Source organism: Scyliorhinus canicula, chromosome 5, assembly GCF_902713615.1.
Source record: "Scyliorhinus canicula chromosome 5, sScyCan1.1, whole genome shotgun sequence".
Taxonomy (NCBI): domain Eukaryota; kingdom Metazoa; phylum Chordata; class Chondrichthyes; order Carcharhiniformes; family Scyliorhinidae; genus Scyliorhinus; species Scyliorhinus canicula.
Genome location: NC_052150.1, coordinates 202,367,593 through 202,388,151, shown reverse-complemented (window position 1 = coordinate 202,388,151; position 20,559 = coordinate 202,367,593). Strand labels below are relative to the sequence as shown.

Here is a 20,559-nt window from a genome sequence, read left to right as displayed (position 1 = left end):
AATGAATGACGGAGCAGGCTTGAAGGGCCGAATAGCCTCCTCCTGTTCTATTTTCTATGTTTCGATCCTGATCAACCAACAAGCCACAGCTCTCATCGGAGTAACAATGATACAAGGTGACCAAAGTCATATTCTAAAATGCAACAAAAGTCTGCCTAAGAAGTTCTTCTGGCCCTGATCTTCGGTTCCCATCACAAATTCTGTTCCATTGCCATCGGCTCTATTCCGCTCTATGGCAAATGCCTGAGGCTGACCCATTTGAAACCATATCTGGTTTCTGATCCATCACCAGCATCACCTGCTTTCATCTCCTGTAACATTGCTGGCATCCATAGATGTCTCAACTTGTAATCTACCTTTATCACTATATTTAATCCTTCTGGATTGACTATTGCAGGCGCCTGCTAGCTTTCCTTCGGCATAAGTTTCCATTCATCGAAAAACCTATGGCCCATGGCCCTATATCTTAACTCTCATCATGTCACATCCATCTACAATCCTTTATTCACTGGCTGACAATGGATCCTGGAATGGCAACGCCTCAATTTTAACATTTTGTTTTCTCCATTTCCCCCCCCAAATACTCCAGGGCCTTACCACTACCCATCTCTGTAACCTCCTCTAGCCATATAACCTTTCCAGATCTCTGTATTCCTTAGATTCTTGCATAATTCCGAATTTAATTGCTCCACCACTGGCTGTGCTGTTAGCTGCCCAAACTCTAAACTCTGGCATACCCTCAGAGGTGGAAGGGTGAGTTGTGAGGACACTTCAAGGAGATTTGGAGAAGCTAAGTGAGTGGGGAAACATTTGGAAGATGGAATACAATGTTGAGAAACGTGACGTTATCAACCTCAGTAGGAAAAACAGAAACAAAGTATTTCTTAGCTGCGATAGGTTGGAAACGCTGAACTTCAAAAGGGACTTGGATGTCCTTGTTCACGAGTCACATACAGGTACAGCATGCAATTCAAGAGGAAAATGGTATGTTGGCTTTTATTACTCCTATACTCAAATCCTCTTGGAAGACCGTCTTACTGTAGTTATATAGAACTTCGATGAGACCGGATCTGGAGTAGTGTATACAGTTTTGGTCTCTTCACCCAAAGAAATATATTTTTGCTCTACAGGGAGTGAAATAAAAATGTAATAAATTAATTCCTGGGATATAGGGATTATCGAATGGGAAAGATGGAGTAGACTGGGCCTTTATTCTCTGAAGTTTAGAATGAGAGGTAATCCCATTTGAACATAAATTCTTACAGGGCTTAAAAGAGTAGATACAGAAAGGAAGTTTCCCTTGGCTGAGAGGTTCTAGAACCAGGGGAGTGTCAGAATAAGGGGCAGGTCACTGAATTTTTGGAATTCTCCGTCTGAGGGCTGTGGAGGCCCAGTCAGAGAGTATGTTCAAGACTGAGATCGATATATTTCTACATAGTAAATACATCAAGGGATACTGGGATAGTGCAGAAAAATTATGTTGAAGTAGAAGGTCAATCATGATCTCAGTGTGCTCCAAGGCTTGAATGAATGGCATACTCCAGTTCCAATTTTTTATGTTTTTTCGTTCTGCCTAACTCTCTAACTCCTCCAATAAGACACTCCTCAAAACCTACCTCACCTGAAGAAGTTATAGGTCCTCTTCCCAAAATCTCCTCATGTGGTTCAGTGTCAACATTTGTTTGATAACACATGTGAAGCATTTTGGAACATTTTAATATTTCAATGATGCTATATAAATACAAGGTGTTGATAAATACAGAGAATAGTGGTGATGATCCTCGGGTGCATTTTGTCTGAAATTAGATCAAAGTGAAAGTAATACTTGCCTTTCCCAGAAGCCCTTTGTCCCTTGATAAAAAGCCACCACTGTTCTTTACAGCTAAATCCAGAGTTCTTTTCGGTAACTCTGCTTGTGACACAATAAATTCAAACCTATGGAGGAAACAAAATACTAGGAAGCTATGTTTCCATCAAATCTGTTTCATAAAAAATATACGTCCATAGCTAATAGAGACCATTGACTATTGCATAACATTGAGATCACATGAAGCATGCAATTCTTGCACATATTTGAAAGATTAACTTTATTTGGAGAGACAATAGCATGAATGTAACATGTGTCACACTAAGAGAGCCTTTATTAACGATTCGATAAAAGCAAATTACTGCGGATGCTGGAATCTGAAACGAAAGGGAAAATGCTGGAGAGTCTCAGCAAGTCTGGCAGCATTTGTAGGGAGAGAAAAGACCTAACGTTTCGAGTCCGATGACTCTTTGTCATCCTCTGATTCCTCTGGTTATCAAAGTATGTTATATTAACACATGTGGCACTTTGCACCATGGTCTTGGTCTTCAGAGATTCACAATTTGGCACTTTCACCTCTCTCTGTAGTTGATTGAAGACAAATGGGGCTGGACTTTCAAAGGACTGTGGGGTCGGAATTCAGTGTGGACAGGATTTGAAAATTAATTGCGATCCTGGAAGTCATCTTGGGATTTCTGGGATAGTTTGAAATCTTCAAAGCGCTGTTGGGTGATGTAAATGGGAAACCTGACTGCCACCAATTATGTTCCTTAAAGAACTGTTAAGGGAATTGTGAATTTCAGATTAGAATTTCAAATTTTATTTTGGCAAACGCCAACAGTCTGGTGCACATTAGTGCACAACCATCATGTTCGCTGTGAGGTCCATTAAAGTTTATCTGTCTTTGGTTTTCTTTTAAACCTGTTTTTTTAGAGCCTACTTGTACTGTTGCAAGTGCTGAACGTTCATTTATCCTTTATGGCCCTTTAATTTTTGTCAGTGCTGCTGGGTCCGAGAAGCTGACAGCTCTCTTTGGTAAGGCAGCCCCCAAGATAGCTGCCACCTGCCTTCACCACTGGTACAAAGCAGGTAGCTCTCACATCCTGGAGCTCCCCGGCCCCTCTAATGGTGCTCAGAGTCACTTCATGAACAAATACAGTATTTACATTTTTAAAAATAGCGTACGAGAACAATGCTGTTGAGGTGTGGGATTGGGTCCCGGAATAAAAAAATCCGACCCATGGTATCAAACACGACTCACTGCCTGGCTTCCTTTCAGTTTTAAAAACAAAAAAATGCTGATAGAGGTAGGATTCCTGAATAAAGAAAAAAGGACTTAATTCCATCCATTTTTTCCTCAAGACTTTTGATTTGTCTTTCAGAATAGCTCTCAGGGGCCTGCAGCCTTTCAGCACCTCAACCCTAGTGACCATCCGAACTACAAATTCAAGTGGCAGAGGCATCATCACTCAGCTTGACCCTATTCTCACCCAGCATTCATGTCAAGTACCCAACAGTAGGAATACCAGTTGATTTTTTTCTCTAGCCCAGGGTAGCAAAAGCTAATTGTTCGATTAACTAGATCAATTGTTAGATCATTATAGAACAAGAATAAAACCTGCATCCTTCCTAATTCGTATGGTACATATATTGTGGGACACACTCAGAGTTGGCGAATAAAAAATAGCTTAATACTGTATACCAAATGCACATTTCTCAGAAAAGAAAAAATATGCTTTGGTGAAATACTCATTCCTATTGCACGAGTGACAATGACCCAGACAAATACTTATACTCTATTAATGAGAAAAACCGTTGAGACTTCAAAATGTATGGGTTGAGAATAAGTCTAAAATATGGAATGCTGGGTGTTGGAGGTTGAAACAGCTAATATTTCCTCAGTTACAATTCGCACTTAATTATCCTACATTGTATAAAGAAACTATGGTGAACTCCTAAAACCATCATCTATACTGCTGCATATAAGTGGACCTATTATGGAGAACTATGTTTGGATTCTCACATAGATAATGATCTCCAACAGGAAACAACATTCCAAAAATCTCAAACACAAAATGCTCTAGTATTGGCATGGTTAATTACTTCCTTATAAATGTAATGATGGCTGTGACTGCTGTACTGCAAATCTCACTTAGAGTAGTAAATCTTCAGTTTAATGGATTAATAATTCCAACACATCTAGGCAATAACGGAATAGTTGGTCTCAAACTTGAACATTTTGAACAAATGGAAAGGTTTATCTACCCACGTTTCATCATAGACTGGATTTAACTGTCTCTTCAGAACAGATGTTTTTCTCCTTCCTGATCTTCTTTTGTCAGGCAGCAAGTACAATCGAACGTATGGATCTGAGCCATCTTCAGAAAAAGCTATCAAATTACTGCAGGAGAAAAGTAAATGTAACAAATAGTCTCAATGCAAACTTTTAAGTACAATATCCAGTAATCTAGATAAACAACAATCACCATCGTTGGCTTCATACTCCAGAAGAACACAGAAGAGAAGTTGGGGGAGTGGCACAAATGCGAATTACACATTCCGAGGGCTAGTGAGGAAATGATGGTCTAAATGACCTTTCTGTGTATTTCCAGTTCTGTTCCTTCTCAAAGCGAGAAGTGATGCAAACGCAAGTTACATTATTGTCTGCACTCACACTTCAAATTACTTGTGTTTTTTCTCATATATGCCAGTTTACACAAGCCTTTAGCATTCAATTTTTCTTCACTCCGCTGTGCATTCTCTCATTCTGTAACAGCACAATATCTCCCTTAAGTCACACTGGACATAAATCAATCAAATCATTTTCTCTAAACTCCTTAAATTCTTCAGCACAAAATAAAAAAAGCCAGGAGTGAAGAAACTATTTCAGGTAAAGTTGCTCCTTTTAGTCCGTGGATGCCCAACTTAAACCGTGGACAGAACCTTTGCCCACCTAAGATACTCCAACATTCTCTTTCTAACTTCCATAACAAAATAGGAGTAAGCTATTCAGCCCCTTCAGCTTGTTCCAACAAGAAACTAGACAGGAATTAGCTGCTGTTGACCTTCATCAGTGAACTTCTTATAATAAAAGCAAAATACCACAGATACTGGACATTCAAAACGAAAACAGAACATACTGAAAAAACTTAGGTCTTGCAGTACCTCTGCAGAGCGAAACAGAACTAATGTTTTAAGTCATGCTGCCTATCCTGTTGCGTTCCGCCAGCACGTTCTGCTTCCAGCAATTTAATAATAAACTCACTTCAAAAATGTGAATTGGTCTCATTCTAATTCATAAAATTACAAACCAATGTTTCTCAAAACACACATACTAGCTACTGTCTTTCATCCCTTTACGGACCCCATATGTATATGTGCTATCACATAAGCCTGTCATTTTACCTACCGGCAAGCGTGTACAACCACAATGAGCTTGTTTCTTTGAGAACTGTGCCGAAGCGTTAGCTGAATCTGGCCCAATGGCGATTGGCCAAGAGTTGTTCCGCTGCAACACATAAAATGGACAAAGATTCGCTGTTAAGATCTATTCTGATGAATGGTACCATAGAATTTCCAGGACAGAAGGAGGCCATTCGGCCCACCAAGTCTGCACCGGCCCTTGGAAAGAGCACCCTACTTAAACCCACACCTCCACCCTATCCCTGTAACCCAGTAACCCCACCTAACCTTTTTGGACACCAAGGGCAATTTATCACGGCCACTCCACCTAGCCTGCACATCTTTGGACTATGGGAGGAAACCGGAGCAAGTAGAGGAAACCCACGCAGACACGGGAGAACATGCAGACTCTGCACAGACAGCGACCCAAGCTGGGAATCGAACCCGAGACCCTGAAGCTGTGAAGCAACTGTTCTACCATGCCGCCCATGATTCATTACTGCTTCAACGCAAACAAAATGAGGGGCCAAGTGGCAAACTAACTTAGTTTTTAAAAAGATGACAAAGGACAATTAAACGGTTCAGCCATCGGCGAAGGTGCTGCAAATGGATTATGTGCAGAGCAAAGCAACCTTTACTCTGCTCCAACACAACACAAAAAAAGGTAGCTCTCTACTATTGGAGAGGGATATTTTCTTACATAAGCAGTTGCAAGACATTTAAGATTGCTAATGAATGCCACTTATTGCAGAATTGCTAGTCATTTTTGCACAATGTGACTCAGGGCGTAATCTAGTTAAACGTAGTTTACATATCAAATATATTGAATGTTCAGAATCAATAGTTTTTTTTATTCATAGAAAATTCTATTACCCAAAACTAATCAACTTTTGATTTACCATGATTCTCCATTTTATAATTTTGAAAATATATTCGATTTTCTTCAGAATAAAAAATACATCTGCACTAGTTACTTCACAGTTCTTTAGTCACATCAAACAGCCAAAGATATGCCTGCAATTCCTAACAAAAACACAAATTCAGATTTAAAAGGTTAGACAGCATCAGTGGAGAAAGAAACCCTTCACAGAATCGTTACGACACAGGAGACCATTAGGCCATTGTGTCTGCACCCTTCTGATGACCTGAAACATGAAATTTGTTTCTCTCTGCAGATGCTGTCCAAGTTGCTAAGTAATTCCAACATTTTCTGTTTTTAATGCAGATTCCTGCTTCTGCGCTATTTTGCTTCCAAATCCAAATTTTCTCTGTGCTCTGCATACTATTCAATTCAAGAAATTAAGCTATAAAGAAAGAGTCTCTCAGCATTCTTAATGTAGAAATCTTGCAACTCAGGATTAATAATGCACTGTGGGAATTACACCCTCGTGGGACCAAAGGCAATAAGATACTCATCACCGGTGGCCAGGTCCACTGCAGAGTTTATTGTAGACAATAAATTCTCAATTGCAATCATGAAACTCCATCAATGCCTATCAACTTAATCTACCGTTTAAAAATCAACAACCTCTAATTACATATCACGATGAAACTAATAAAATGACGCAAGGCGTTTCACAGGAGCATTGTAAAACAAATACAACACCAACGCAAATACATGATCAAAAATCTGGTCAGAAAGTTTGGTTTGGAGGAGTTTTAAAGGAGGAGAGGGAAGTAGAGGCACAGAGGTGTCACGAGGAAATTCCAGAGTTTAGGGTCTAGGCAACTGAGGATGCACAACAATGGGTGAGTAATTGAAATTTGGGACGCAGAAGAGGTGAGAATTAGAGGAGTGCAGATATCTCAAGAGCGTTTTAGGGCTTATGGGGCTGGAGGAGATTACAGAGGTAGGAAGAGGTTTGAAAACGAGGATGAGATTTTGATAAGATGTTGCGTGAGCAATGTAGGTCAGCAAGCACAGGGGCGAAAGTGGAAATAGGACATAGTGCAAGTTAATACATGAGCAACAGTTTTGAATGCCCTCAGATTTACGAGGGTAGAATGTAGACTAAGACTAAGTTCCAATTGTCCAGTCTAGAGGTAACAAAGACACGAGGGTTTCAGCTGCAGATGAACTGAGAAACAGGATTAGAATAATTTTGTTGGCTCATTAAGACTCTTTAGCACTGCAGCTTCACAGCTCCAGGGTCCCAGATTTGATTCCCAGTTGGGCCACTGTGTGCGGAGTCTGCATGTTCTTCCAGTGTCTGCGTGGCTTTCCTCCAGGTGCTCTGGACTCCTCCCACAGTTCAAAGATGTGCAGGTTAGGTGTATTTGGCTATGCTAAATTGCCCTTAGTGTGCAAAGAAAGGTTAGACTGGGTCACTGTGCGTGCAGCGTCTGCACAGTGGAGATGTGGGCTTGGGTGGGGTGCTCTTTCCGAGGGCCAGTGCAGACTCGATGGGTTGAATTAAAACTACTTTTAATTATTGGAAGAATTCTCTCCGCTACCAATTCTATCATGCATCCCCCCCCCCACACACCCCCTCCCCTCCCCCGCACCCCACCCCCTTAGTTTTCAATCCCTCCACCACACTCTACAGCAATAGCGAGGACTGTACTTTTGCAGTTGACGCAGCCTTTGGTGTAACTCCTGCGTAGCAAAGGGTAGCGATATGTCAGAAGCAATACTTGGCGTTGATTCCTTAGCAGAAAGATGCGATGGAGAGCTGGTTTGGTTGGAAATGGTGTCAGCTTGAGGAGCTTGCTGGAGATTGGAGGGGCCCTGTGGGGTATGGGAAGCAGTGGAGTAGTTCTCCCCCTTGTTCGTCTTCTCAGGCTTTTTGGTGCTGTCAGCAGCAGGAACAGCAGGGATGGGTGTATTCGATTCTATGGGGGTACCCTGTTGCATTTTTGATGCTAGTTTCCGAGCATCCTTGTTATGAGGCGGTTGCTTTTTTAACTGAGCTGAAGAATGATCCGGCGTTTTGTCTGGTATTCCAGCAGCAAGGATCTATGAAGAGAAGGAGAATATGAGAATCATTTCACAAGTTTTAGAAAGGTATCCAACAACTATATGGGTAAGACTGCAAAAGCAATATTCCAAAATGATGGTCTCAAATGGGTTTTTGCAAGACAGTCATATATGAAGAAAGCCATTCAGCACATATTATTTGGTTGATATTGCTATCCAACCGCATGTTAGTCCCCTATGATTTTGCATACAAGATTGCTGGACCAGCTAAGCACAGGGCATCTCACAGTGCGGAGGGAATGGGAGGTCTGGAGGTGTTGCTTGAAGGGAGAGACAGTATGTGGTGTATGTTTTGATTAGGAGGCCAGGGGAGGAGGGAGCACCTGGGTGTTAGTGGTGATCATTTGAGGGGGAAAGAGAGAGAGAGAGAGAGAGAGAGAGAGAGAGAATGGGCACCCAATGCAGAAAGGGAATCTTCGAGGGAGGCACCCCTTCCCCCTTTTCCATTTCCGAACCCTGAGCACAGTGGCTTACATTGGGAAAAACAAAGGTAGGGGCAGCATGGTGGCGCAGTGGTTAGCACTGCTGCCTCACAGCACCAAGAACCCGGGCTCAATCTCGGCCCCGGGTCACTGTCCGTGTGGAGGGTGCACATTCTTCCAGTGTCTGTGTAGCTCTCACCCCCACAACCCAAAAAGATGTGCAGGGAGGTGAATTGGCCACGCTAAATTGCCATTTAATTGGAAAAAAAAGTTTTGGATACTCCAAATTAAAAAAAAAAGGAAAACAAACTGGGATTGAGGGTCCTGTACATCCCCCCCACCAAAGGCAATGTCACCCCCCACACACATGGGCATTCCCCCCGGTGCTATGTCTTTTCGTCCGACGTCATTTCGTCCAACGACACTTCGTCCACGTCTTTTGGTCCAACGTCTTTTTGTCCGCCCGTCTTTTGGTCCAACGTCACTTCGTCCAATTATCCAATTACAAATAGTTTAATTTAGTTTTTCAATGTTACTGCTCAAGGATCCTCTCCATCTATTTCGCCTCTTGAGGTGGAGTTCTGCATTTGTGCTGCTTGATCTTCAGACATTATTAAGATAAGCTGCAGGATATTCACCCATGTATGCTCCAGCGTGATGAGAGCCATTGTATCTGATGGAATATTTGATCATTTCAGACCTGTAATGTCAGAACCCACTGCCAACCAGAGGTTTTAATCACTCGACGAAAATCGAGTTGAAATCTGTTTCTTTCAGAACTGCACTCATTGTCTAAATCCAATTAGACTCCCACTTATATCTGTGTCTGTCGGAATTGTAGAATATCAAATCATCTTGTCCTCTCCCCATTATTCTCTCTCGGGTACAGTTCTGGAAATCTAACTTTTAGGGAATTTCGGGAATTTACAATTTACATCAATTTTAAGTAATTTCGGGATATTCTACAATATATCCGAAGAGCTTTAAACCTGAAAAAGACTAGGCATCAGATAAACAAAGAATGGAGACATTTCGAGAATGTGGGGCATACATTGCAGGTATTATTAACTTTTAGGGAATTTCGGGAATTTACAATTTACATCAATTTTAAGTAATTTCGGGAATTTTAAGTAATTAGTAAACTTTTAGATTTTTTAACTGCATTTGTAGATTTTTTAACTTTTTAACTGCATTTTTCAACTTGCATTTTACTTGCATTTTATCAATTACTTGCATTTTAGCAATTAAATTCACTTGCTGTATTGTACTTGCATTTTATCAATTAAATGGTTTTATACGGAGTTAATTTGTAATTGGATAATTGGACGAAGTGACGTTGGACCAAAAGACGGGCGGACAAAAAGACGTTGGACCAAAAGACGTGGACGAAGTGTCGTTGGACGAAGTGACGTCGGACGAAAAGACGCGACACGATTCCCCCCCCCCCCCCAAACAAGTGATAACACCCCGTTATGGGGGTTGCTGTGTACTCGCACCTTTTTAGGCCTTCCCTCACCCCCTTTCGGGCCCAACCCTTCACCCCCCCAAACTTCCAGAGCCCCTTCATACCCGCCTGGCACCCCCCCACCCTCCTTTCATGGGCATGACCCCCCTCAGGCCCTGAACTTTGGCAGTGCCATCCGGATAGGGTGGCAGTGCCAATGTGCCAGCCTGTCAATACCAAGCCAGGGGGCCACCCTGCCCTGTCATGGACCATGCAGAGGCCTCCAATGCTTGTCGTGATCCTCACCCACGTGATTGCTGATCCAGAGGACTTGAGAATCCGACGGGCCTGACCCGCAGGATCTGGGGCACAAACCTCAATCCCGCCACCAGCAGGGGCTGGCGCATCAGAAACGGGTCGGCACCCAATGCTAATCCCATTTTCTGCACTAATGCGGGATTCTCTGCCTCACTGGGATGTTCACTACTGGTGGGTTCTACCATTTACGGTATAATTTATACCTTGTATCCTCTGACAATCCTCGGCAGTATCAGCAACTCCGCCAACCTTCATGTCATCCACAAACCTACAAATCAGATCACCCACATTTTCCTCCAGGTCATTTATATATACTACAAACAACAGAGGCCCCAACACTGATCCCTGCGGAACAGCACTAGCTACAGATCTCCATTCTGAAAATCAACCTTCCACCGCTACTGTTTTCTATAACCAAGCCAGTTCTGTATCCATCTAGCCAGCCTACCCCGAATCCCATGTGATTTTAATTTTTGTACTAGTCTGCAAAATGCCTTATTAAAGTCCATATAAACTACATTCACAGCCCTTGTCTCATTAATTTTGTTTGTCTCCTCTTCCCAAAAAAACTCAATCAAGTTGGTGAGATATGACCGTCTCCATACAAAACCATGCTGCCCGTTACTAACTGGTCCATTTTCCTCCAAATGTGCAAAATATCCTGTCCCTCAGTATCTTTTCCAAAGGCTTCCCCACCACTGATGTCAGGTTCAATTGGTCTATAATTTGCTGGGTTATCCCTGATTCCTTTCTTAAACAAGGGAATAACATTGGCTATTCTCCAGTCCTCCGGAACCTCACCTGTGGTCAAAGAGGATGTAAAGATATCTATTAAGGCCCCAGCTATTTCCCCCCTTGCCTGCCGCAGTAACCTGGGATAGATCCAATCTGGCCCTGGGGACTTGTCTACATTAATGCAATTTAGGATACTCAACACTTCCTCCTTTGATATATTGTAGTTCTCAAGAGTGTTCACACACCTATCCCTGACCCCAACATCCATCATGAATACATGATTATTTTGGGTCGGGATAAAAAGACAGAAGCTGAACAAGTTAACATTCTGCTTTACTCAGTAGGCCCAATAGCTGATGATAAAATAGCTAGACAAGGAATCAACAGATCGCTAAAAAGTTTGATAAGCTTTAAAATCATTTGATCCTTATTTTAACCTCAGAAAGTAACAACATTTTTGAAAGGGCTAAGTTTAATAAACATATCCAGTAGCCAGGACAATCTGTTGATTCCTACATTAATGAGCTGTACAGAATAACTGAAAGAGACGGCTACGTGTTGAGTGTTGAAATCTGACCGAATCTGGGACACAATAGTTGTAGTGGTGAAGGATGACACACTCTCAGACATGCTTCAAATGAAGATCTAACACTTGAGAAAGCAATCCAGATTGTCTGGCAATCAGAAACCCATTTGCAGCACAGATCCATATTTAGGGGAGAAAGGTACCCCAACAGGCGTGATTAGTGCCTGTAAATTTCAACCCAATGCTCACAATGCAATGGAATAAGACACTTCGGGAAGCTGTACAAAGACATCAAAACGCATTGAAGATCCTTAGAGGAGTCACGAGGTTAAGACAGCACACCGAAAGGACACACAACCATACATCTTGGGTGAGGTCAAAGATTCTAGATTTTCATTCGGAAATGTGGATATCTTGGTAAATAGCCATCTCACCAACTTTAAATTGGACATGGGAGCCAGTGTTACAGTCATATCATGCAAAGAACTGTGGTTGTGATGCCACTAGCTACGAGCAACAGACATACCACTTTATGGATTTGGAAGAATCCGACTTCCAGTCATTGGCATGATTCTGGAAGCATAACGGTACAACAGCAAACAAATCTTCAAGCTCATGTACATCACCTGTAACCATTAGAACATAGAACACTACAGCGCAGTACGGGCCCTTCGGCCCTCGATGTTGCGCCGACCTGTGAAACCATCTGAAGCCTATCTGACCTACACTATTCCATATTCATCCATATGTCTATCCAGTGACCACTTAAATACCCTTAAAGTTGGCGAGTCTACTACTATTGCAGGCAGGGCGTTCCACACCCCTACTACTCTCTGAGTAAAGAAACTGCCTCTGACATCTGTCCTATATCTCTCACCCCTCAATTTAAAGCTATGTCCCCTCGTGTTGGTCATCACCATCCGAGGAAAAAGACTCTCACTGTCCACCCTATCTAACCCTCTGACTATCTTATATGTCTCTATTAAGTCACCTCTCAGCCTTCTCCTCTCTAACGAAAACAACCTCAATTCCCTGAGCCTTTCCTCGTAAGACCTTCCCTCCATACCAGGCAACATCCTAGTAAATCTCCTCTGAACCCTTTCCAAAGCTTCCACATCCTTCCTATAATGTGGTGACCAGAACTGCACGCAGTACTCCAGGTGTGGCCGCACCAGAGTTATGTACAGCTGCAGCATGACCTTGTGGTTCCGAAACTCAATCCCCCTGCTTATAAAGGCTAGCACACCATATGCCTTCTTAACAGCCCTATTAACCTGGGTGGCAACTTTCAGGGATTTATGTACCTGGATGCCGAGATCTCTCTGTTCATCTACACTACCAAGAATCTTGCCATTAGCCCAGTACTCTGCATTCCTGTTACTCCTTCCAAAGTGAACCACCTCACACTTTTCCGCATTAAACTCCATCTGCCACCTCTCAGCCCATCTCTGCAGCTTATCTATGTCCCTCTGTATCCTATAACATCCTTCAGCACTATCCACAACTCCACCGACCTTCGTGTCATCTGCAAATTTACTAACCCATCCTTCTACACCCTCTTCCAGGTCATTTATAAAAATGACAAACAGCAGTGGCCCCATTCTTTTGCCTCTCTTGAGCAGAGATGCTTTGTAGCCTTGAATCTCCTCAAAATGGCAGAGGGGCTGGTTTAGCTCACTGGGCTAAATCGCTGGCTTTGAAAGCAGACCAAGGCAGGCCAGCAGCACGGTTCAATTCCTGTACCAGCCTCCCCAAACAGACGCCGGAATGTGGTGACACAGTAACTTCATTTGAAGCAATTTTCATTTCATTTTCACTTCAGGATTCATGTTAACCGCTGACATAAATTATACAGAACCCCAAGTTTCCAAGAGCTCCAACAAGAAAGATTCCTTCAACTGGGACATCAGCTCTGAATTGTCTTCTCTGTGCTGAGCTTTCATTACAGGTGCCCAAAGTCCCTTAACCTGATGGTTACCACAACACCTCAAATCCTTGACAATCAAGAGAACCAGCAATGAGAAGAGCCTCAATCTCCAGCTGTGATGACAACCGGACAAGTAAACCCTGAGACCACAGAGCAGATGCCGAAATCTGTAGTCAGCGTGACAGTGCTGCAGAAGATGCTGGAATTAAGAAGCAGCCATCCACTGATGATAGCACACCATACAATCAAACACAATGGTGAGCTTACTACCAAGTCACACCCTCACAACAGGAAGAGCCATCTTCTATCCCAGTGTGCGACAGGGTAAGTCACATGAAGGCAGAAGTGAGAAAAACACTGCAGAGAAAGCCCAAAATTTGTCTGCCCCACAAAAGAACAGGATGAACCAATTGCCAAACTATCACTACAATTGGGGAACTAACAAAGACCTATTCAATCCCAAACAATGGAAAGAGGGTGGAAAGACATCCAGGTGCAGGAAAACCTCCAATTCAACAAAGTTTACCTACAGCGACATAGCCTACCATCCTCCAATAGTAGTGAGCACAAGATATAAAAGTTATAAGGCCTCCAGAATGCCTGAACCTATGAAGAGACTAGAGGGAGGGAGTTGGGGTAGTACTAATGATTTAATAAATCGGGTAAACTGGGATAACTTGTAAATATGATGGATAAAGACTTGGGGGGTGGGGGGGGGGAAAAGAGAGATGTAGTAAAGGTCTGGAACATAAAGAGTTAACATGGAACTACATGGGACTGTACCAGCCACATAACGATGTAAGAGAATATATGATCTACACCCAAGGGTCATCATAGATTATCATAGAATTTACAGTGCGGCAATTCGGCCGATCGAGTCTGCACCGGCCCTTGGAAAGAGCACCCCACCCAAGTCATGTAGTGTTGGACACAGCTATGTGTAGAAGCAAGCATGGAGACAGCACTTAGCCTGGATTGTTGCTGCACCCATGTATATAGTTTCATGTAGTTAATGTAGTTAATAAATAATTACTGTTGAACTACACAAGACAATGAAGACCTAAGACAATGAAGACCTTAATAAGACCTACCGAACTATGAACAAACACCTCACAACAGGTATAACCTGCTTGACTGCAATAGGAGGATTGGACAAAACTAAACACGCAGGACAGTCAGATGCAGTTGGATACTTGTTATAACCCATATGGATCTGCGGGGTAGGGATGATTAACTACCCAGTGGATCTTGCAGAGTACGAGCTCACCTGATAAGGGGGTGGGGGACCCTTAACAATACTTGGCTTGTATAACTAGCGTCGATTAGTAAGATACCGACTAGAGAAGGCCCAGAAGGAATCTACTGGATCTGTACATAACAGTTTGTTGTAAAATAAAGTACGTTTTTGTTTTAACCAGGCCGTTGCATTCTACAAACATGCAAGAGCTGGAGCTCGTGCAGTTGGATTAGTCAGGAAAGTTGCCATAGTCCAAGACGACCATAGGCTGCTCTCCTCTTTGAGGGGGAGTGTTGACTGGTGATGGTTTTATCGGAGGATCACCACACCTCAAGTAAGCGGCAAGGTTGAGAAGGCGAAACTTCATGAATATCCTCAGCCGGTACAGAGGCAATTCACCAGGATGTTGCCTGGGATGGAACATTTAAGTCATGAAGAGAGGTTGGATAAGCTTGGGTTGTTTTTGTTGGAGCAGAGAAGAGTGAGGGGTGACCTGATCGAGGTGTACAATATTATGAGGGGCTTGGATAGGGTGGATATGGAGCAGCTGTTCCCTTTAGTTGAAGGGACACAATTTCAAGGTGAGGGGCAGGAGGTTTAGGGGGATTTGAGCAAAAACTGTTTTACCCAGAGGATGATGACAGTCCAGAATGCACTGCCTGGGGAGGGTGGTAGAGGTGGGTTGCCTCACATCCTTTAAAACGTACCTGAATGAGAGACGATCTCTCTTTCCCCATCCTGATGCCAATATCAGAGCATTGGCTACGGGCCAAGTGCTGGCAAATGGAATTAGGTAGGCAGGTCAGGTGCCTTTCATGCGCCGGTGCAGACTGAATGGGCTGAAGGGCCTCTTCTGCACTGTATTATTCTGTGATTCTGTGAACACCTGCTGTTGGCCTCATTCTGCACCATGAACCAGATGTCCAGCCAATTGAGTACAGCTCACTTAATTTCCTTTTTATTATCTAGCAACTATAACCGCTCTGGAATAAATTTAGCCCAGCCAGAGCCATTAAGTATTGCACATATGGTACAGAGAGAGCTCTTCTGTCAATAAGTGTGTATACAAGTTACTGTTTGGCCGAGTTATGTGAGCACATTCAGAAACAGCTTTTCTACATTTAACACAGTTAAACCATGTACATTTTTAGACGGTGTTCTCTGATACCCTGTGGTTGAGCTTTATCCTCAGCTGCATCTTTCGTTGCCATCTCCAGGCTGCACTGCAAAACTAGCTCCTCAAAAAAACTAGGTGGTACAACCTTGTGGCAGAACTATTTTTCATACAGGGTTTATTATTTACTTTAAAAATCATATTCTAAAGTAAACTGTTAACATGCTGAATTGGTCAAAACCTGCCGTTAAAATATCACAGCACTGTCAACTAATGATTCATTTTAAGGAATTAACACACGCAGGAATATCCTGATGCCAGCAAAAGTTTTCAAGTTGAATACCAGAAACATGACTCTTCTCTGAAGGCAATTTGCAAAAGCTGGTCACTATCTTAAAACAACAGCCTTAACTGGAGAAAATTGGAGATAGCCTTTTGCTTAAGATACAACGGCACTGTTCACACGTACTCTCAGCATTATCTTCATCTTGAGTGTGCTGCTGGAACCAGAATTGCTTAATTGGAATCGCTGGTCCATTGTTAGGCCTTTAGCTTCCAGCAACTGTTTAAGAGGTAGGTTAAATGAACCTAGTGAGCACTGGTGATGGTCATCTTTAGCCTGGAAAAAAAACAAACAACAGTGACATTCCAAAGCACCAAGCAACATACAGTATAATCAAAACGAAACAACAAAATATACCCTGATTTTGTACTATCGGCAGGCAGTCAGGCTTTGGTGCTCCAATTTCATGAATGAACGAATCCCAGAGATAGTAAACATAGCAGTTTCCAATTTCTGCAGCTATATTGAGCTATACAATTCCATATCAGGGACAATGGAGAGAGGTATGCTAAGTTGAGCAGTGGGACAGTTAAACCCAGTACTGCACATCTTCTAGCTATTGGGGCTCAAAGTGTCACTGACAAAGATCTGAAGCAGATGGAATACCTTGCATTTTTGCCAGAAAAGGGTGTGCCCAAGCAGGTATAACAGTCAAAACAATGTTAAACAACCTTTACGAGCCTGTCCAACCTAAACTATATACCCCTAAAAGATAAGCAGTGGCACAAGTCCAGTTTAGGAGGGCTCTCAGAATTTTATGCACTTCTTGGTAGTCATGCTAAGAGATAATAAATTTAATTTCACAAAACTATGGTGTGTTGGGGGGGGGGGGGGGGGGGGGGGGGGAGACACATCAGTCACCAAACCTCTACCAACATGATCTCCTGGAGCCCTCAGAGAATCAAGTCCTTAATTTGCAGTGGGAAACCTGGTGCCGAGGCTCCTGGCTCCACGGGGGACATTTAATTCTAGGACTTTCATCATTAAGGTGAAAATCCCACCCCTGAGCACTGCCCATCTAAAACCAACAGCTCTCCATTACTGGCAGTAACACTGGAATCAGTGACCGCTGCTGGTAAGAATTGGGCTTTAGTGGGATTGATTGTGTGATCCCTGGATAAAGGTAGGTGTTAGCAGGATGGGGATCACAGGGAGAGGGGTCTCTGCTGTGAGGGGGAGGAGAGTTGGAGGGAAGCTCTGGGGGTGGTTCTCAGTGGATATCCCCTTCCTGATGCCAGGTCCCTCGTCAGAGTTTACTCGTCAGTATCTCCACATGGTGAGATCCCCCCTCCCGGGGCCTCTGGACCATTCTCAAACCTTCCCGCCTGGACTTAATTCGGGGAAGGTGACAGGATTCCTTGCATCCATTCTGCCCAATCAAGCGCCAGCCCCCACCTCTAGGGTGGGGAGTAGGGTAGGGTTTAAATTCCATCCTGTACTGATATCTTCACATCCAACAACTTATCAAGGGAATAAATTATTCCTTTTTGTTGCAAATCTTAATTTAAAATGAACACCATTTCCCCTACTAAAATAAGACAGCTCATTGTTACTGACCATACACATCACTATTAGCTTCCTCAACTCTGAATTCTGGTTTAAATTGTCACATTAATACATTGTTCAGGCAAGCACAGCTGTTCTGAAACATTTTGATATACAGTACACGTCACTCACACAAATCAAGAAAATTGTTCGGTTTCCTACTGTAAACTTCAACAGAAACTTCTAATGTGTTGGTTCCAATAGTTTAACAAAAACTAACATGATATAATAAAAACTTAAACAGATTATTTTAAGCCCACTACCTCAATATCCAGGTCCACAGTCAGCGGATTATGGATGCGGAAAGTAAATGCTTCTTCCCAAACAGGTTCTGTGGTCCGATATCGGATCTGCAAATGATGACAGCCAAGACAAAATGATAAATAAGCCAGCACCTCATTGATGGCATGTCCAGGGAATGCGAATTGCAAACAATTTTCTTGATGTCTGCTATTAAAGATATCCAACTGGTAACACAAAATATCCAATTGGTAACACCAAGGGCGATTTAAGGCCACGCTGCGCCCAGCTAGGATCCATGCGGGCCGTTTAGATCGTGGGAGAAGCCCAATCAGGAATCGCACCGGGCGTCGAGCAGCTTGCAGTGTAATCAGCCTGCTACCGTTGGCGGGATCCGGACCCCGCTTAGGTGCGGTGCGCAGGGTGGCACAGTGGCCCAGTAATTAGCACTGCTGCCACACAACGCCAGGAACCCTTGTTCGATTCCAACCTTGGGTGACTATTTTGTGGAGTCTGCATATTCTACTCGTGTCTTCGTGGGTTTCCTCCGGGTGTTCCGGTTTTCTCCCACAGTCCAAAGATGTGCAGGTTAGATGGATTGGCCATGCCAAATTTCCCCTTAGTGTCCAAAGATGTGTAAGTCAACTGGGGTTACAGGGTTAGGGCAGGGTCTGGATGTAGGCAGAGTGTCAGTGCAGACTCGATGGGCTAAATGGCCTCCTTCTGCATTGTAGGGATTCTATGATTCCATGAAGCCAAATGAGGCCAATCTCCATCTCATTAGCGAGATGGAAACCTGATCTAATGACCTCCCATGATGTAACCGGCTCCCCAGAAGGGGGGGGGGGGGTCATATGGGTGCCAATTAGTGCTCATCCACACAAGCGTGGGCAATTGGAGACCCCTAGGTGGTCAGGGACAGGGCAGTGTGACACCCTGGCTCACCCTCTGGCACCCAGGCAGATTTGCACTGCCAGGCTGGCACCATGGCACTGTCACCCTGGCACCATTGTCAGGATGGCAATGCCTTGGTGCCCAGGTGGCCCTGCCATGATCCATGGCCTGAAGGGGGCCATGGGCATGAAAGGAGGGATGAAGGGGGTATGATGGGTTGGGGGTGAAGGGCTGGTATGAAGGGGCTTCCAGAAGGTTGGTGTGTAGGGGGGGGGCAAAATGAGGTGTGGGGAAACCTGAAAAGGATTCGAGTGACTCCATAGCAGGGCATTGTCTCTTGCCGGGGGGGGGGGGGGGGGGGGGGGGTGAGGTAATGCACATGTGCATTGGGGGGGGGGGGGGGGGTTTGACATTGCCTGTGTATGGGGGCCCCTCAAGCTGACTTAGAGATCGGGGCATCCTTTCAAAATGGTGGCCCGTTCCCCGAGGAGTCTGGAGAGCGAGTTCGGCTCCTTAGCAATGAAAATAATTCGAAGTGTGGGCTAGCCTGGAGAGGAACTCACCAGGGCCCAGAAAAATGACTAAGTGTGGTTAAATAGTGATGGGGAACTAGCCGAAAGAGCCAGGGAGAAACTTCCAGCCAAAACCATCTGAAATGGCACTTCAAAACTTTCCCCTTAGATTGCGTCCAAAATATCCAACTGGTAATACACTGTCAGAATGAGTTCTATAAAATAAACTGTGCATAAGTCAGTCATCATCAAATCAGAGGATTCAGATAATCAATGAACCACACAGAATTTCTTTTGTATGAGCGTTAAGATTCAATAGAACAATTAAAAGGCGCGATTATCCCAAAAAATGTTGAGGTCCATTGTGGCGGGCTTTCCAGCGAGTTTCTCGGTGCATGTTCCCCACTCCTATTCAATGACACTTTTTTGGACCCTAAGGTGTTTCTCACTGGCTTAGCCCACACAGAATTTTTTTTGGCATTGGGGAGCCATTTTGAAAGGGTGGCCTAATCTCTAAGTGAGCTTGTGGGTCCCCCACACGCCCCACCCGTGGGCAAGGTCACCCCCACACACATGGGCACCACCACAAACTTGCCAAGTGAGGACACCCCGCTATGGGGGCCTAGGAGCCCCCCTCTTCAGGCTCCCCCCAAGCCCCCTCCTCTTCCAGAACCCCTACCCGTCATAACTCCCTTCAGAATCCCTACCATCACCCCCACCCCCAAAGGCCCCTACTTACCTGCTCTGCACACCCCCACCCTTCAAACCACCCCATCACCCTCCTTTCATAGGCATAGCTCCCCTCAGGCCCGAACCCTTGACAGGGCACTCTTGCGCTGGCACCCTGGAGACCCGGGCAGTGCTCCATCCAGCTTGGCAGTGCCACCCAGGCACCTTGGCAGTGCCAGGGGGTGTGCCAGGGAGCCACTCTGCACTATCCCTCGCCACCCGGGATCCAAGATAGCCCAGGAGACCCACGGGTGCCATTTTGCCTGGTCCACGTTCTTGTGGACTAGCACACATCAGCAGCCGGCTGCAGCCTCCCTTGGGAGGTTGGAGAATCGAGGGAGGCTGTTTTATTCCGGGTCAGTAGGACTTAAGTAGGTGTAAGACCTA

General features: G+C 44.2%; 1 protein-coding gene across 6 annotated transcripts in view; it reads right to left on the bottom strand.

The window, feature by feature from the left end:
• esyt2b (extended synaptotagmin-like protein 2b) overlaps nucleotides 1–20,559 on the bottom strand; it is a 293,556-nt gene that overhangs the window by 11,852 nt on the left and 261,145 nt on the right. For 3 of the 6 annotated variants that reach the window (XM_038798358.1, XM_038798362.1, XM_038798360.1), the window contains 6 exons: nucleotides 18,061–18,147; nucleotides 16,379–16,528; nucleotides 7,774–8,165; nucleotides 5,217–5,324; nucleotides 4,077–4,208; nucleotides 1,830–1,935 (listed from right to left, as the gene is read on the bottom strand). In XM_038798358.1, the coding sequence (XP_038654286.1) occupies nucleotides 1,830–1,935; nucleotides 4,077–4,208; nucleotides 5,217–5,324; nucleotides 7,774–8,165; nucleotides 16,379–16,528; nucleotides 18,061–18,147 (975 nt within the window). The remainder of the gene's footprint in view (nucleotides 1–1,829; nucleotides 1,936–4,076; nucleotides 4,209–5,216; nucleotides 5,325–7,773; nucleotides 8,166–16,378; nucleotides 16,529–18,060; nucleotides 18,148–20,559) is intronic. The other 3 variants (XM_038798359.1, XM_038798363.1, XM_038798361.1) reach the window with 1 other exon arrangement.